Source organism: Pelmatolapia mariae, linkage group LG14, assembly GCF_036321145.2.
Source record: "Pelmatolapia mariae isolate MD_Pm_ZW linkage group LG14, Pm_UMD_F_2, whole genome shotgun sequence".
Classification (NCBI taxonomy): domain Eukaryota; kingdom Metazoa; phylum Chordata; class Actinopteri; order Cichliformes; family Cichlidae; genus Pelmatolapia; species Pelmatolapia mariae.
In genome coordinates this window covers 19,781,343-19,800,395 of record NC_086239.1, presented here as the reverse complement: position 1 = coordinate 19,800,395, position 19,053 = coordinate 19,781,343, and the positions used below count along the sequence as shown (strand labels likewise).

Sequence of the window (19,053 nt, the reverse complement as noted above, 5' to 3'; positions counted from 1 at the left end):
ATAAATTATTCATATCAGTATGTACAACAAAATGTGTGACACTAGAAGATGCTCATTTAGAATATTTTTGAAACTCTATCATTTGAAACTTCATCAACATTTCTGCATAAATTTAATGCCACCACAAGGCTCCAATAACAATTAATAATAATTAATAATAATCTGTTACATTTCATGTGTTTTACTCGTGGAAAGTGGATTTAGAAAGTTAATGACAGGTGGGAGAGAGATTCAAGAAAGTGATATTGAGGTTCAAAGGCAGAGCCATCGTTTGTATCTTACATTTTTTATATTTAGAGGTTCTGAGCAAAAGTGTTAAGCCACACCACATTTCTTCATTTTTGTTTGAAAATGGGAAATATGTGCAGCAGTTCGTTGAAACATTTATAAGCCTGCGTTAAAATACAGTTCATAAGGCCAAAAAGGATTTTGTACAGTTCTAATAAGCTTGAAAGTCAATATTTCGTGCGACAAGGTTTCTTGTAATTTCTTTAGTCTTCAGGAAAAGTTCTCCAGATTTCTTGATAGACGTTCAAAACTCTTCTTTGGATATTCGATGCCTTTTGTTCTTTGGCAGAGTGTTTGGGATCAATGTCATGCTAAAAAAGCTGATGGAACTGCATGGTGGATCAGTCTGATGATACTTTTGCACATTCATAATACCATCAATTTTGACAAGAATCCCAACTCCACTGGCTAAAATACAGCCCCAAAACACGACGATTTGAATAAAAACCTGTGTAATGTTGCCTTTCCTCCCTGTTTCTCTACCTTCCACTGAGACCATTTCTGATGAGACTTCAGTGAACAGTAGACGGACAGAAAATTAGTGAAGAAAAAGCCAATATCCAAATAAAACCTTTGAAAGACTTTCAGGAAGACTAAAGCACTGTTGCGCAAGAACGCGTTAAAAAAGTCAAGAAAGTCTGGCTCAGTGGAAGCAAAATATAAAGAAATGAGGGGTGGCTCAAGACTTTTGGACAGCACTATGAATAAATTAACTCACAGGTTAATCAGGAGCCATTACTTGTTAAAATAAGGCATTTTTAATATAAGGCAGTCATGGCATAGAATGAAAACAGTCATTACTTGCACACATCCACATTAATATATACATTTCAGTTACTTCTTACTGTAATCTTTTAAACTTGTATTAAAGTTTTTGTAACTTGCTTGATCGTCTAAATTCAGTCCTAAATCGTTGAATATAAGAAAGCATTAAATAAATGGCAGGTTTTCTCTTTTGGGACAGTTGATCCACAGGCTTGCCTGATTGGCTTTTTTCAAAGCCATGCAAAATGAAGTATTTTTTAAGAAGAAAAAAACTGGTGAAATATATTCAGTCACAAACCTTTTTATAGTGCACTGCTTCAAGGTTTCCATAGCAGAAAAATGAAAGCAGGGCTTGATGACCAGCCTCTGGAGGAGTTAAACATTTTGCACATTTCACAGCAGCACAGTGTACCTGGCAGACCTGAGCCTGACTGTCTGCGTCTGGTTTGAATCCACTTGGAACTCAAAGAGGCACTAGAGGAGCTGAAGCCTTCAGCTGAGAAGGGAATGACTGTAGACAGGCTTCGACTCATTCGATTAAAGTCTTAGTTTGTTGGTGCCAGTGCTGGAAAGTGAAAGCAAAGCAGCTGTGTGAGAAACATCAATGCGCTTTTCTCTCACTGCTTCAGGCTGTCAGTTGACTGTAATCCAATACAAAAATGTCCACACCAGTGGAGTGAAGAGAGAGCCTTGGGTTTCTTGTCCTCATCCCCTTTGTTTGATGCCTTCCTCACAAAGAAAACTAAAAGATATTTTATTTTTTTTGGTCTGTATCCTGATTGGGTATTATGACAGGAATAGCCTTTTCTTCATACTACAGCAGTCAGAATAAATTGCCACCTGCCCATTAATATCTTACGTCCTTTAAGGGGGAAATCCTGCGCTGAAGTCTAAGTATAGCTCAGAAGTGTGTACGTGCTGTTGGAGGACTGCAGAGGTGCAACTCCTGAATGTTTTAGCCACTCAACTAAGTGCTAGATTCTCTCAGAAGAGTCCTGCTACAGTAACTTCTGGCTAGCAAATTTCCTTATTAGAAGGAGCTAAAGTGTAAAGACAGAAATCTTGTCTTTTTTCTGTGAACAAAGTAAATATTTAAAAAGCTGTTTAAGCATTTGAAACTAAGCCAGGCCTTTATCTGAGTGTGTGTAGTTGAAGAGAGCCATAAATTGTTTACCCCCCCACAAATTCTCTCCTACTCTACAGTCTGTAGCCGTGGTGACCATGATAAATGGTGTTTGTGTTCCCTGAAGTCGAAGTGTGTATGCCTTATGTACAGGGCTTAGATACAATAAAAGCAACAACAGCTGTGCAATATAGTGCAATCCAATACAGGACTGCAGACAACAGCACCAGTGCAGAGTTGAATCAATATCTTCTTCTGTCAGTCTCAATGAAAACTGAACAATACACAAATATTACATTCACAAATGTACCACAGTGGATTTTTTTTTCTTGTCTGTGGGAAAAGCCTTTTTTTTTTTTTTCTTTAGACGCCAGTGATGAGAAAAACACAGATGGTCACGGACATGCAAGAAAGTTGGGTGATTCAAAAAATTCTGTTTCATAGTCAGGCTGCCTGAATTTGGCTGTTGACTGACTGACCTCTAGTGCCACCACTAAAATTAAGCTTTTAAAGGAAATGCATTGATTATTAGTAGATAAAGTGGAATATGTTTTGGCTGTAAACATCAAACTCTTGCCAGATTTTTAAATCTGCTCAATGATAATACCTCAGTTTACAACCAACAATATTCTGTTCGTACTTTAGCCTTAGCAACCAAAGTTAAGAAGGCAAATATCTAATTAGCCATTCACATGACAAATCAAGGCATTCAGGTATTTAGGGATGTAGACATGGTCATAAAGAGCTGCTGAAGATCTACTCGAGCATCAGAATAAGGAAGAAAGGTGATTTTAGCAACTTTGAGAACTCTGAGTATTTCAGAAAGGGCTGATCTACTCACGCAACCGTCTCTACGGATTACAGAGAATGGTCCAAAGGCAGTCCCGTAGGCAAATTGGGTGCATTAACCCATAACGGTGCAAGTGACGAACATCAACATGTTGGTGTTTTTATTGATATAATTATTGGAATATTTACATTTACCTGAAATAACATGCTATCTATAGACTACAGACTCAGAAAGCTGCTAGCATGGCTGTGGTCAACACAATTCCTTGTGAATTGGAAGTTACCATGAGAAGGCACAACTTGGACCATGCATGGTAATGTTTATTCCTGACATGCAAAATGTACACCACAGAGATGTGAACTGGCACATACAATATACTGGAAAGGAAACACATTAATACACGGAAATGAAGTGGAAAAGTTTGAACTGTTTTACTGACAGTTGGCTTCTGCTCGCCATTTGTTCCAGATGAAAAATGTAGATGTAAGAAAAACAGCAGGGCTGTCGCCTGCACTAAGTAAACAGTAGGGCATCTTTGGATTTTGCTGCTTTCGGATGTTTTGCTAAAGTGACTTTTTGTACAACCATGAGTATGAACGGGGACTTGAAAGTCTGTTAACTCGACAGTTAGCAGTTGTACATCCTTTCGCTGATGATGTTGAGGACTTGGTAGTATCACTTTAGCAGCATAATATAGCTATAGGGTTTCACTTGTTTGAACTGTATGAGCAAGTGAAAACAAGCACTGTAACTTATCAAAATGAAAATGATACAAAATGTAAATTAACCCTGCCATCCAAATAACATTATTGCCCCCAAAATCTATCCAAATGATCTGAATAATGCAACATAGTGTTACTGAATTTTATCTATGCTCACAAGCCTTGTTATGTATCCACAGGCAGATCAATAAACTGCATCTCTTTGATAAAATTATGAATACAGACAATTTGTCAGGCTTGAACTTTACAGAATGCTTGTGTTTTTTGTTTAAATGCTTTTCATTGTTACTAAGTTGAACTTATAGACCTGCTTGTTGTTAAAAAAAAAAAAACAAGTTTGTGTCAGCCTGTTTGGCCCATAGCATGCGTACATATTGCATATATATTTTCCTGTATAAATACATTTTATACCAATACAACAAGCTGGAAAAAACATTCAGTGAAACAATCAGTGACATTTAACAGTCATTGTATAACAATGCCAAATAGGGAGCTATGGTGTAGAAAGGCAGCAAACACACGTGCACACGCACGCACGCACACACACACGTAAAATTAATTATAAGGGAATATGGTGAGGAGAAACAACACCTGAAGGTGTAGCTGAGACTAAGTCATGTTTGTGGTAAATAATTAGATGTACACAAAACAGTCTCACATGTGCAAACCTGCTAGTCTCTCAGACTCCTGGAAAAGGTAAGAAACATGGAAATAACAGTCAAAATGAAGGCAGAGATTCGGTGAGCTACATTCAGGCATGCACTTGGTCTTGTATTTTTTTTGTTTTCAATGAAAAATTATAATAAATAAAAACAATTATGTCCCCTGCCCACTTTCACAAACCTTTGAGTTTCCACTGAGCATCCAGGTACTGACAAAGGAGCCACTATGACAGCCTTAGCAAACCCAGCACCGCTTGGCATACAAACATTATATAAAATGTACATATACAATGTATATATGTATTTTTTTTCTATCCACATTTCAAATATATTTGTAACTGTATATGCTTTGAATGCAAAAGATTCGATAAGGAATATATGAGGATTATATGCAGCTGTCCAAAGTTTGGAGACAAAACCCCAAATCCATTTTTCCAAAGAAGCTCCATCTCATACAGAGAAAGTCGCTCTCTCCTCATACACAGATTATTGTCTTCATTGAGAGAAGTCCATGTTCCACACTGGGAAACACACGGGGTTCCTTCTGACCACAAACAAATCTGCATTTTCTTCCTCCTCTGTTTTAACCTGACAGATTTACATCAGGATTTTCATTATTTTTGTCAAGCAAATGCTAACCAGATTCTAATACATGCATCTCTGAATGGTGTTTTTCATTTGTTTACTTGCTGAAAGATCATCTCTCGCGAGTTCATTTGGAAACTGTAAAAAAAGGGAAAGAGAAGAAGTATGTCACACACTTATGATTGCAGCAAAAGTAAATGTGACACACACACACACACACACACACACACACACACACACACACACACACACACACACACACACACACACACACACACACGGATGTTGGAAAGTTGAAAACAGGAAACACATCTGAAGCATGTCATTCTTTCTGTCTGTAAACATGATCACTTGAAAAGTTTTGGATTCTGATTTCGATAAAACTTTGTGGGAGTGTAGAGGGGGCTTATCTTCAAGGTCAACTTAATGATTTATTGGTTGAAAATTGACAAAAAGCCTTATAACCTAGAAACTATGGGGTGTGTTGTCAACATATAGAAAGTACCTTATAAGAATTTAAAATGTGTCACGTTTGACCTCTGACCTCTCCTTCAAGATTGATATAAAAGTGACAATAATGTAATCAATGTAAACATCTGTCATGCTTCTCTTATCTCATTTTTACTGCACTACAAACTTCTTAAAGTATGTTTAAAAAGAACAAAGTAAACAAAATGAGTTAACAAGAATTATAACACTCTGCCGAGAGAGTGAGCTGCCTTGGCAAATGTTTCTTGGACTGCTCTTCTGAGTAGATAGTTCCTCCTTCATGATCTACAGCTACACTTTAAACTTCAATCTAAATCTCAGTGCAGCACACTGGACACCATAATGATAACATCACTGTCCTCAAAAATTTGTCCTGCTTGATTCAATTAATGTACCTGAAACTGAGACGTAGACTGTGATCATGACCACGCCCAAGACAATGGAGAAGATACTGAGCAGACGAGCCAGTTTACCCAGCCTCCTGGCCCCGTCTATATCCCCCGCCTGGAGACTGTTTCTGGACTGGGGACACACAAAAGCAGTAAGACTATTAAACAAATTTAATATATTAGGTAGTAGACCAAACAGAACATTTTTAGGAATATCTGTCGAACCAGCCAAACCAAGGATACACTTAGGGTGGAGATTTTAATCTACATATTTATGAGTTCTTGGATAAAGCTAGAGATGCAAAGAGTGATGTAGCAGGAACCCTATAAAGTATTATTTGTAATTAGTCCAGTTCTTCCTCTTTTTCTTTATTTTTCCAGTTTGTGTAGGAAAAACCATAAGACCAAGCAGCACGAAGACTTTGTGACTTGTCTTAAATTTCCTCCGACACTACCCCAAAACCTGAGTTACTGCACCCGCACGCGTCTCTGAAGAACTCAGGTTCACATTGTTTGATTAGTTGAACTAATCATCCTGGATCAGTCAGGCTCATGTATGGATTTTGCTGATCTGGTGTGATGTGATTTAACATTTAAAAAAAGAAAAAGGTGATTAAAAAAAAAACTTTATTAACTCATGAACATACACAAGTCTTCACACACATTGAGTGTAAGATGTGAAAATTCAAGATACATATACACCATTGCTCACTGAGCTTATGTACTAAAGTGCAATGCTTTTCCCATTTATGGGTGAAACAAATGTGAAAAATTCTTGAAAAATTACTTACAAAATGTCCAGATTAGTACATATTTTACATTGAAAACATAAAACACCCATATGTTCTCCAGAGCTGGTTTTTCTTTCGGCATATACACTGAAGCGCTGAGGTGTACCAATAATTGTTCACACTCTAACCTGTGGCTCTTTGAAAAGTCTAACCCTCAAAAGCTTTCATGGGGACAATGTAGTTAGGCAGCATCAGATGGTAGTCTGTAGAATGACTTTGGACACCAAGAACAAGTAGAAGTGAGTTGAGACAAGCTCTGGGTGGTGGGGAAAGGTTACTGGTGTTTGGGGTATCTTCTGGGCAGACGGCACAGGACAAAGAGACTTGGTGGTGGAAAGAGGAAGTACAAGAAAACACTCAAAGGTTAGTGAAGAAACAGTGGGATAATCAGGAAGATGAATAAAGTGCACAGAGTACTGGAGGCTAATAATATAAAAAAGAGAGGTGGCAAAGGCAAAGGAAAGCATTATGAGGTCAGGCAAGGGTCTCTGTGGACTCTGGACTCTGGAGCCTGGAGAGGTGGAGGTATGCTCTGGAGAGAAAAGGAATGAAAGTCAGTTGTAGCAAAACAGAATACGTGTGTGTGAATGAAAGAGTGACAGGTGGAAAGATGAAAATGTAAAGAGTATCAAAAGTCAAAGGGAAGGTTTACAAGATGGTAGTGAGACCTGCTGTGACATGTGGTTTGGAGATGGTGGCACTGACAAAGAGACCATGATGGACAGGGTTAGAAATGATTATGTCAGAGTGACATCTCACAGTGTTTTGGAAACAATGTTAGAGGCAAAGCTGTGATGGTTTTGACATGTGCAGAGAAGGGATCATGTCTTTACTGGGAAAATGATGAAGTTCCTGGCAGGAGGAAAATACTGAAGCAGCTCTCCAAGAGTTACACTTTAAAATATTTATCATATATTTAATCAATACTTATTTTAAATAGAAATTGATGAAAGTAAAGCGCAGTAATGTTGACTTGTGAAATGCAGAGAGTAATTTATTTAAACTGTAAACGGTCAAATTTCATGCCGGCAGATTGGGACTGATGGAAGAATGTGACTTCCAGAGCCAATTGGATGGAGTCGGTGAGTGCAGCAGTATGAAGGGGTTGTATATCATTTTAATGCTGAACGTATATTGCTTTGCGTGTACACTGCAGATACGGAGACAGGGTGATTCATGCGTATGTGTGAAAGGCGTGATGGATGGGAATCCTCAGCCTTCTGCATTGCTTTTATGTGAGTCACCCCAAAGATCAAATCTCCCGTTACTGACGTCTCAGGCTTTCCATTGGATTGACAGGGTTTTTTAACAGTGTGTATTTTTATTTTGTGAACGGGAGTCCACACAAAGGAGCACTGCTCTTCACAGTATTGCAGCATGTACATGCAAACATCAAATAAAAAATCTTATGTTGCTGTTTTTCATTTATTTAGTCATAAAACAAAATTTCATTGTGTGTGTGTTTTGGTTATAGTTTACATATATCACTCCAAGTATTTGCTCTATAACTTAACAAATTTCACTTGAGCACTAGATAAACAACCTGATCAACCTGAATGCAGATGGCGTTTAAATACTTCAGCAGGTGTCCATGATGAGTCTTTTCAAAACAGAGGTGATAAAACAGAAATTGGACCTCTCACCAAAACTTATCTGGTATTAGAAGAAAGAAAGTGCTGCCCTACTGTCCGAAGACTAAAACACATATAAGCTCTACACAGGTTGGAGTTATAGATATGAAAATATGAAAAGTTAAAAAACAAAAACAAAACAAAGAAATTCATCGGTTTGACAGTTTAACTACACTATCATATTCCTCAAAAGATTTTTCCCATTTTACATATGAAAGTTTAAATGCTTTAAATATAAACTGCATTGTGTGTATGAAAGTGTTAATGAAATAAATATCATTAACACTGACTGAAATTAAAAGCATTTTAATCAGAATTAAAAGTAAGAGGTGATTTCCTGGTAGAAGAAGGATCATGACTCAGTCCATGTGTGACTGCAGCAATGAAACCTGCCTACACCTGAGTTTAGCAGCGATTGAGAACTTCATGCTTCATAAGAGAATTTCAGGAAGTAATACACTATCCTTAATTTTACATTACCCTCACAATTTAGTTTGAAATCATGCTATGGTGTCTTTGTTTTCTTGCTTCATTCAGTCACTGAATACTGAAGAAATAGAGTGTTGGGGTTAGGTGGGAACTGCCTCAAATTCAGATTGAATTACAGAGTATTTCCCCTGATTACTAACTTGTTACTCCATCGTCTCACTCCCGTGAGATGCTCTGCCTCCAGGCTGTCTGGTATTAAGATACTACTGTGCACTAGTGCACGTGGGTTTGGGACAGTGCAACCTTAGGGTAGAGTGGAAAACTACTTTTAAATATGGCACTCATCTCTTCTTTTAATAATGCCTGATGTTTGGGAAATAATAACAACAACCGAGCTCATGATATACTTTCAAAGCAGAATGTCTTCACATTCTTGCATGATAAAGGATTTCAGCTGCCCAGTACATAATGAACTCAATATTAAGAAGATGAGGAAGTGGTACTAGGCATGGGTGAAATATGAATGTTTTGGATTATTAAAGATGCAGGAAAAAAAGGAGAAATAAATTAAATACACAGCGCTTAACAAATTTATTAGGCCAAAACAGCTGCTCTAAGTTAACAACTCTGGTAATTATGAAAATTATGTTTTTTTTAGTTGTAAATGCAAAGATGAAATACACTGACAGTAGTTTTTTGAGATCTTTCTGTGAAAAGCTCATGTCTGCTTTTAAGGAGGACCTTGGGACCATGTGATGAAAAATGTACATTCTTCAAAATTTTACACTGACAAATATTCTTCTTACCCCTTCAAACTTATTTATCGAGAATTTATTGAACCTCCTGACATTTAAAAAAAGATGAAATTTGCAATAATTTGCAAAAAACAAACAAACAAAGTCAGATTTAGCAAATATGATAGCTACATCTGGCAAAGAATTACTTCTTAAAAGTGTATTATCCAATATATTTATATTTTTTAGGAAAGAAAAAAAATCACACTGAAAATGTTGAAGTCTCAAAAACTCACAAAAACTGTATGTATCAGATATAATACACTAGTCATTATGGGGTTAAATTACTGACTGATTTGCTCACACAGTTTATCGCAGCCTCACAAACGCCTCCCAATTTTTAATTCTAAAAGGCTCAAACCCAACTTTTGACAGATGCTGCATCGCAATTAAAACAAAGATATTTCAGTATAATGCAATTGCCTTAAAACAATCACCTAATGTAATGCACTCCTATATACTGCATGGTAAGAAACGTAATCACAAAAACTATTTAACTGGAGGATTATTTCTAGGATTTATTCAAATTTGATCAAATGTAAATATCTACTACATGTAATGTCTCATCCCACAATCCAGGCTCATGACAGTAAAACAAAAACATTACTTTTTTTTTTACTCTCACTCACTCACTCACTCACTCACTCACTCACTCACTCACAGGGACACACTCCATCTTCTTGCTCTGAGGACTGCAATGTGAAGCTATGGTGCAAAGTCCCGCTGGAGCCTGTATTGATCTTTTCTCATAGAGAAAAGCAGCATCAGCACCTTAAATCAATGGAAGTCCCTTTCAGAAAACACAGCCTATTTGGCCAGCTTGGAGAGAAACCATCAATGGAGAATGGAGGTGATTTAAAAAGATGATATTTTACTTGCATAATGATAATAAGAAAGTAAAAAGAAACAAAGGAAGGCAATGTCAGCACTTTCATTTGGGCCTAGTCTTGTTGGATGTTACCTTTGAGACCTGCGAGAGGTTTTCATTTGTGTTTGTGAATATCTGTGTGTAGTGAAAGGGAGGCACCCTTTGCTTCACTGAATCACGCCTGTATTGATTCACAGCACGACTACGGGTCATATTTGTTTTCAGAATGGGAAATTCTACCCTAATTGTAGTGTTCATTGTGCTACCTTTGTACACGCACACTCGTTCTCTCTAATGTGTTTAAATGTTCAGCAGACAAGTGTGGGTGGTAGTAAGTCAGTAAGTGCTTCTTTTCTCACTTGCCATTAATAATGGAGAACCAACAGCAGCCATGGTGGAACACAGAAGTGTACAGTGAGAGGATGTTTTCTTCTATGAGCAAATCTGTCGATTTTCAGGTTTATACATTATATCTTTCAAAACTTTTAGATTATATTCATTTCATTGCTTAAATTTTTATTTTTAAACTGTACTTAACTTTTTTTTTCAAGTTCAAAGATGACAATCATTTATAATTTAGTAGTGACAGACATTTTTAATCCCCAAATGAATTTGTACAAGGCTTTTGCAGGGTTTTTTTTTGGTATGTTAAGTTAAATCACATTGGTCCGGTGAGAGATAAAGAACATCGCAGTCTCTCGGAAGCGGCTAGCAAGGCTTTTAGACTTTTTACAGAAAATTTCCATTAAAATTTCAAACCACCCATGCAACCAAATGATCAAACCTCCCAGAGCTATGATGGCACAATACCTATTCTAGCTATAAAATGCATTGTAGCTCATGGTTACATACGATTTTACTTGTGTTTATATATTTGCTTGTGAATTCAAACAAACTAACAGAGTGCTAATGTTTTAAAAGACTAGACCATCATAGTATAAACCTTTATCCATTGGCAGATCATTTATAAGTGAACCACTGCCAGGCATATTTAAATAACTCAGAGTCAGGTTTCATCGTTTATTTCATAGCACAGTGCACTATCATCGGGATAATGTATGCTATTATTAGCAATCTGTTTGTTAAACTAAACACAGTTTATCGATATACAATACAACTACAAAAACAAAACAGAAAAGGGCTATTTGTACTAAAAAAGGGGAAACACTAAGAAATGCTTTCACCACAGGTGAGATTTCTAAAGCAAAGAGTTGTCTAGTTACACAGCTGTCATTATCTAATGTGATGCAAATCACACAATGAAAAGTAAGTTTAGCATCTGTTACTTAGCAATTGGAATGCACAGCTTAAGCTGGTGCAAATGCCATTATTATAAAAAATTTTTTTGCAGGTAGTTAATCACAAATTAATGTGCTGAAGCGATTTCTGTTGCATTTGTCCAGTTTTAAACAGTAGTTTACATAGAAAAGATTAATATACAATGCTGTGGAAAAGTCTCGAGATACCCCTCAGTTTTATATTTTGCTACTAAAATGTGGAATAGGTGTAATGTTTTACTGAAACATTTGTAAACCCACATGCAAATACGATATATAAGGACAATATGAAGGTCCATTGAAAATATTTGATTTTACTGCACTGGAAGTGTTTGCGACCATTGTTATGCTGAAAAGTGAAGCTATTACCAATCAGATGATTTGCAGATGGTATTGCATTAGGTATCAAAATCTGATGGCACTTCTCTGTTTACAATTGTATCAATTAAGCACCTTGAGGCAACTGTTGTTGTCATTTATAGAAATAAAACTAAATGTAATCAATTTTGTCAAGATTTCCAACACCACTGGCTGAAAGGCAGCTCCAAACCATAACAGAGCCTCCACCATGTTTTACAGATGGCTGTAGACACTCACTGTCGTATCTCTCTCCTGACCTCTTCTGTACATCCTGATTTCACATTTGGATTCATCACTCCCCTCAACTGTTGCCACTGATTTTTCAGTCCCGTTTTTGTATAATTTGGCATACCTCAGCCTTTTATCCCAGTTTCCCTTCATTAAGAATGCCTTCTTGCCAGAAGAAGACGGTCCCTTCCACTGAGACCATCTCGTGAGTCTTCAGTGAACATCTGGCCCTTTAGATCAACTGGAGGGCCAAATGCATCTCTCAGGTCCTGTCAGGCTGGATCTTTTCCCCTATTAAGGACATGACATTCAGGTAACTTTTATCTTCTGAAGATTCTTATTCTTTTGTCCTCCACTTCAAAATACAATTTATGTGTGCTGTAGCAGGCTGCTAGTAACAAAGTGCCTGAAGATACAGTTCTTTGCATAGAGACAACACTGGTTCATCCCCTAACTTATCATGTCTTTTTATGTTTGAATGAGTCATAGGTCAGTGTTAAGTGGCCTAACAAAAACATTCCTCTGAATATAGTGAGGTAGAAGCACTGGAATGAAAATGAGTGGAAAAACAGCTAAAGAAACTTCTGGACCTTCTGGAAGGCTGGAGAACTATCATATGAGAAAGTCTTGTTCTTTGGAGGCAAAATAGAAAGAAAAGAGGGGTGGCTCAAGATTTCTGTACAATATTGTAAATAAAATGTTTTGTTTTGATACAATTAAAACAAGTAAAGTTGCATTCATTTTTAATATTAAATCATCGAGTAGTGGGATTTGAAGATTTTAAAAGCTCCTATATTATCAAAAAATCCACTCATATAGCTAGTGGCCCTAACGCTGGTAAGTGCTCTGTACTATACTTGTGCTCAAAACATGACTTTCTATGCATTCAGTTTTATTATTCATTGGATGATCACATTGTAGCATTCATTGATTTAAAATGATAAATGAGTTGTAGCACACGGGCTTTTCTTTTTTCTCTGTAACACTCTGATGAGCTCACGTTGGGTAAGAACAGTGTAAAATGCTCTCTGATGGTGACTGCAGCACTTGACTGCTAATAAGATCTCATTTACCTAGACACACACACATGCACACACAAACAAAGCCATCCTGCCAGTGCAGCATTGTGAGACCATATTTTACAGGCAAATCTGCAGCACATGCAGTAATGCTCCTGCAGTTTGGGCATTCCCATTACTGGGATAGGCTAGTGCGCACTGTAAAAACCTATTACCCCAACCTCTCCAGTAACCATAATTGACTGCGTATCTTCCGCGTTTGCCAGCCGCAAGCCCTTCCCACCAAGCATCTGTCAGAGATCTTTGGCGGCAGCCAGCTGGAAGTTGGCTTTTATGTGTTCCTACTGCTGAAAGCAGCGGGAGATGATGATGGATGTAACTTGTTCCTGTTGTTAGCAATGCACCATCTACAGTGTGGAAAGATTCTGACTCTTTTACAAGGTTAAATGGGACCAACACAGATGGATACTTTTACCTGTTTAAGGGATTAAAAGATGGATATACATCTTATTTAATGTTTGCACTGTCTACATACACAAAAATGTGTATTTGCTTAAATTCTGTGATATAGTTTATGTTCTGCATAATAGCAGAATCTACTGAAGTCTGCATTTACAGTTAGACACAGGCAATTACATGAGTTTTGATTGTATTTAAAGCTGGAGCTGGAGACAGGTGTGTGATCTAAAAACATAACACCTGGATATATTTGTGTCCACTCCTATATTTGTGTTTCTTTCCAGCTCTGTTTGAGTTTTGAAAGATTACTGGGGTAAATATTTGGGTCTGTTGCAGCTCAGTTTTGTGTCAAACAGGCTGGAATACTGTGGATTTGTCAAAGCTTTGTTGCTTGAATCTGCTGCTAAAAACAACTGTATTTCTGAAGAACTAAAGCAATGAGCTGAAACAGGCTTAAATGCCACTTAGAGCTACGGGACAGTGCCACAGATACTGCTGCTTATCACTCTGATCACATTACACAGCCATTTTTGAGCCATTGCTTAGCTACAAATGTTGATTGCGTACTATACTTATAAAACAAAAGCTATATGGTTTACATCAGGTTTTAATTTAATACACAGCACACAGCACAGTTAATGTTACATAATAGCACCACTGTTAAGCACAAACCCTCTTGGCATGAAATGAAGTCTGAATCCAGATCACTGGAAGCTAAAGGCTCATCAATAATGCAACTGACCACCAACTGTGGCATTTCATATCAGGCTACCCCTTAAGATAGTCTTTTTTGATCTTTCTGTCTTTCTGTGAATGAATTTCTAAAGTCTGTTCAGCTTCCTCTGACATCTCCCCATTGATACCATTTTAAAAACTGCTCTTTTTTTATTTGACTTTCCAGCAATATCCATTTCACAGTGGATGATGAGTAGCGAATATTGGCACTTAGCACTAATCTGGCACTCCAAAGCTGTATCGTGTGGTATCAACCACATTACTTTTGATTCATCTGCTCACAAGCGAGCGTTGTACACCTCTGTTTTTCCTGTTCTGACTCACTCGCACTTATCTGACTGTGCTATCTGATTCAGCTTCTTCTAATCAAGTGATAGGAACTACTTTGCGGCCATTTGCTGTCTCTCTCACGCCCATCTGCCCTTGTAGCGAATGATGTTTTGATCTTCTTTGGGAGGCCCATATCCCCTTTCCTTACCCCCCAGGAAAGAGAGAGGATGTTGATCGCTGCTACTGAGCTGGCTAACTGCTGCAATCTGCCCTCTGCAGAGAAACTAAATTGACTTCTCTCGCCTTCTATTGAGTTAGTGGCCAGCTCCAGTTTCTTCCTCCTTCGCTTTTCTTTCTTCTGCCCTCTGTGAAAACCTCCCTCTGCCACACTTTCTCTCTCTCTCTCTCTCTCTCTCTCTCTCTCTCTCTCTCTCTTTCACACACACACACACACACACACACACACACACACACACATGTCTGGTTTGCTATCCTCGTGGGGACATCCCATTGACATAATGCTTTCCCTAGCCCCTTACCCTAACCCTAACCATTAAAAATGAATGCCTAACCCTAACCCTTACCCTAAACCTAACCATAACCTAATTGTAACCCTGACAGTAAAACCGCATTTTGAGTGTGAAAATTGCTTTCAACCCCGAGGGGACCTGGATTTTGGTCCCCACGGTGCAGAAAGTCCCCACCAGGATAGTAAAAGTCAGATTTTGGTCCCCACCAGGATAGTACGAACCCGTACACACACACACACACACACACACACACACACACACACACACACACACCCTCTCTCTCAATGCCATTAGCCAGCAACCGACTTGTGAATGTCAGTGGGTTCGTGATGATGGCTCAGGGAAGGCTGTCTTGTGGATACCGTCTGATATTCCCCTTGGTGTGTAGTCCCCGCAGGAGTGATATTACAGAACTAATGGCTTACTGCATTTCCTCTGCTTTGTTTCTCTGTAGATCTGAGAATTGGCTACTGGACAGTGTCAGAAGTAAAGTGCGCTGAAAAACACAAATGGCTTGAAACTAAGGAGCCATCAGCCACCAGGAGTTAAAATCGTGACACAGGGAAGTTACGACTGATGGCGCTAAAAGAATTCTGCTAGAATGGTTCCAGATACTTACTGCAAAGGTCCGTCATAGGCTGTTTGTGTCTGTACTGCTCAGGAACAGCAGTATGCCTTTCTCTACACTTACAATGCAGAACACATTAGATATTATGGCTAACAGCGCACTTTGCTCAGCTCTATTGTGGCTGTTACAGAGCTTGAAGAGCCTATATATATACGATTTGTAGTTTACAAGCCTTTTTTCTTACTTTAGATGTTTTATTGTAAATGTGGAAAAGAGGAAAAATATAGCAACTGTACTGAATTCTCCATTGCTGATTGGTGCTGATTGCTCATTGAAGACTGTTGTAATTTAGGCAGGAATTTGATACAGTTTCAACATATTGGTAGAGAAGAATACATGCATACATAAAATTTTTGACCTTCACACTATGTTCTCTTTATGTATTACTTTATTTCAAAAGTTGTGTGTGTATATCGCATGGAGGCAAATTTACATACATGATTTAAATATACCAAGCTTTTTGAAATGGTCACTTTCAGCTCTGACACTTCAATTACAGTGTCAGAGCTGATGAGGTTCTAGTGTCCTCAATAGTGTAAACAGTGGACTTCCTGCTGATTGCCAGACAAATTATGTGAATGATGCCATTTTTAAATAAACGCGAGCATCTTTCTTTGCATTATGCATAATGCACTTTTATAAGCTCATATGTGCAGCACACACTGGTACTGATGTATCTTTGAGCGATATAGGCATAGTATTGTGTAAAAAACAATACTAAAAAGCAGAGCCTCAAACAACAGCTCCACCATCTTCGCTCCAGACCTCACTGCAGAGGGAGACAGCAGGAAAGTGCATCCTCAGCATCACAGATCAGTTACATGTGCTGCGTTTTGGAATGCGGCCCATACAAAGACCACATGGTCTATCTGCAAAAACACAACATTTTATTTACAATTCTGTAATGCCATATCTATATCTGACTGAAGTAGCTTTAGTGTCTTAGCTGCACCCTTAAATTTCCTGTGAAGGGATACATCAAGTATCAGCCCCTCTGAAGCAGACCATCTGGCAGCTGAGTGGAAGCAGCCAGCGTGAGATCATTTAAAGCCTCAGCAATAGTGAAAGATAATGAGGCACTGAGTGTTCTGTGTGTATATGTCAGTTTTTCACATACATTTGCACTTCTGTTCTTTATATATATTCAAAAATTTAAAACCTTTAAGTGTAAAAGTGTCAGAAACTCTTTTAAATTGTCATCCTGCTAAATGGTCTTTCTGTCTAAAATTAATACTCGGATGACCATTCACCCAAACGTAAATGTGGTTCTTAGTTAGGGATAATAGCCATACTTTAAAAAAAGCTTCATATATCAAAAGGCTGTAAAGGTAAAGGGCATTCTCAAATATAAAGTGAGCCTTAACTGCAAGAAGCAGTGATGGAATCTCAAGAACCCAGTCCTCTTTTGTTCCAAGATCTTAATTTACTTAGCCTAATAGCACTGTCCCATCATGTGCACCAGCAATAACATATTTAGGGGTTTTAACACTTTTGATGAGGCAACAAGATGCTCACCATGATGGAGTACACCAGTGCCACGATGCTGATGGGCCAAACGGGGCAAATGCAGGAGATGATGACCAGGATGAGGTAATCCCGGGGCTTCGGGGTCTCCTGGACTGCGTTGCCGGTGGAGGAGCGGCTCAGACTCGCCTTGGAAGGGGAGAGAGGGGCGGAGGCGGCCAGCTGCCCGGTGGAGCCCGATCTCACGGAGACGCTGTGGCCGTTCTCCTCGGCTTCCAGACCCTTGTCGCTGCCCACGTTGACCGTGAAGGAGGTGGACATGTTCATCTGGTTCCCTCCAGGCTCAGTGGTCACTGCAAGTAGTTTCTCAGTTTCCTGGAAGTCTGGCGGCGGAGCGCCTCCTCCGCCCTCACCCAAACTGGATCTCTGGAAGTTGGCATCCGTGTTGATCGCCATGTTCACCTCTCAGTTAGAAAGATATATATATATGTATATATATATATATATATATATATTTATAAATTTTTGAAAATAAATATTTGTTAAAAATGTCTTAAGATTGATTACAAAACAGTGAATAACGGCTTCCCGCAACTAGTCAAATTTTAGTTTTTACAACAAATCTCTAAAGCTGAGATCAACTTTGATAACGAAGAAGCTGACACGCCGAGGTGCGGTGGATGGCTTCAAATTAGATTATCTGAAAGGCGGAGAGATTTGATGGAAAAACTTCCTAAAAGCAACGAATAAAATCAGATGAAAGTAGCCTGACTCCTGTAAACATCATTTTCCTCCTTCGATCACTTGTCTTCTGTTCACACCCGACACTTGAGTCATTTCAAAAGGAGCTCACAGCACAAACCGTCCCTCCTCTTTGACACATCCAGATCAGTGAGAGGAGCTTCTGTCACCCATGCAGATCTAGATCCAGTCCCACCACTTGAGCCTGTGTTTGTCTGTTCTTGCAGAAGTAGCTTCAAGGGTTTCCTTCTCCTTTCATAAAAAAGAAAGATCAAGGTGAGACGATTTTCGAAGCAGACCCCCCCAAAATCAGACACTTTCTCCTCCTCTGTCTCCAGGAACACAGCCACTGCACTCTACTTGGGACCAGTGTCATGTTAACGCATTTAAACAGGGCACTTCCGGCGACGATGTACAAAATAAAACTCGAGCGTTCTCAACAAAAAGCCAGTAAGGGAAAATAAACGAGTTCATCCTAACTGGTTGTACTGGCATCATGTAGGTTATTTTTTTACTACGTCAGTAACAGACAAAAAACTTTTTTTTGTCTTTTGTTTTTTGCACACAGAGTACTGTGCAAAAGTCTTGAGCCACCCCTCATTAGCCCATATATCTGTGGAAAAATAGAAAATAGGTGCAGCGATTTACTGAAACCTGCAAACATAAATGAAAGAACAGTAGATAAGGAAAAAATATAGTTTACACAACCTGATGAGAATGAAAGTCAATATTTGGCATGATCACCTTCATCCTTCAACACAGCCTGAACTCTCTCTGGAAAGCTTTCTTATAATATCTTTAAGTAGTCTTCGGGAACAGTTCTCCAGGCTTCTCAAAGGTCATTCAGAGCTCTCCTTTGAATCCTGGATGGCTTTTGTTCTTTTCTAGGTGGAGGCAAAAATTCATGATTGATAGTGTGTGTGTTATTAGGTCCATGTATGCTTTGAATGCATTGGTAGTGTGTTTGTGATCACTGCCATGCTGAGAAATAAAGCTGTCATCAATCACACGCTTAT

General features: G+C 38.5%; 1 protein-coding gene across 1 annotated transcript; it reads right to left on the bottom strand.

Annotated features, from left to right (window-relative positions):
- Positions 1-3,825: 3,825 nt before the first annotated feature.
- Positions 3,826-17,760, bottom strand: trarg1a (trafficking regulator of GLUT4 (SLC2A4) 1a). The gene is made up of 3 exons (XM_063494285.1): positions 17,348-17,760; positions 5,820-5,946; positions 3,826-5,073 (listed from the first exon to the last, which is right to left on the bottom strand). The coding sequence occupies exons 1-3, from the start codon at positions 17,750-17,752 to the stop codon at positions 5,063-5,065; spliced, it is 543 nt and encodes a 180-aa protein (XP_063350355.1). The 5' UTR covers positions 17,753-17,760; the 3' UTR covers positions 3,826-5,062.
- Positions 17,761-19,053: the final 1,293 nt, after the last annotated feature.

Coding starts and splice junctions, on each gene's coding strand:
- trarg1a (XM_063494285.1), bottom strand. CDS start 17,752: ATGGCGATCAACACGGATGCCAACTTCCAGAGATCCAGTTTGGGTGAG. Junction 5,947..17,347: donor CACTGGTGTACTCCATCATG/GTGAGCATCTTG, acceptor GTGTGTCCCCAG/TCCAGAAACAGTCTCCAGGC.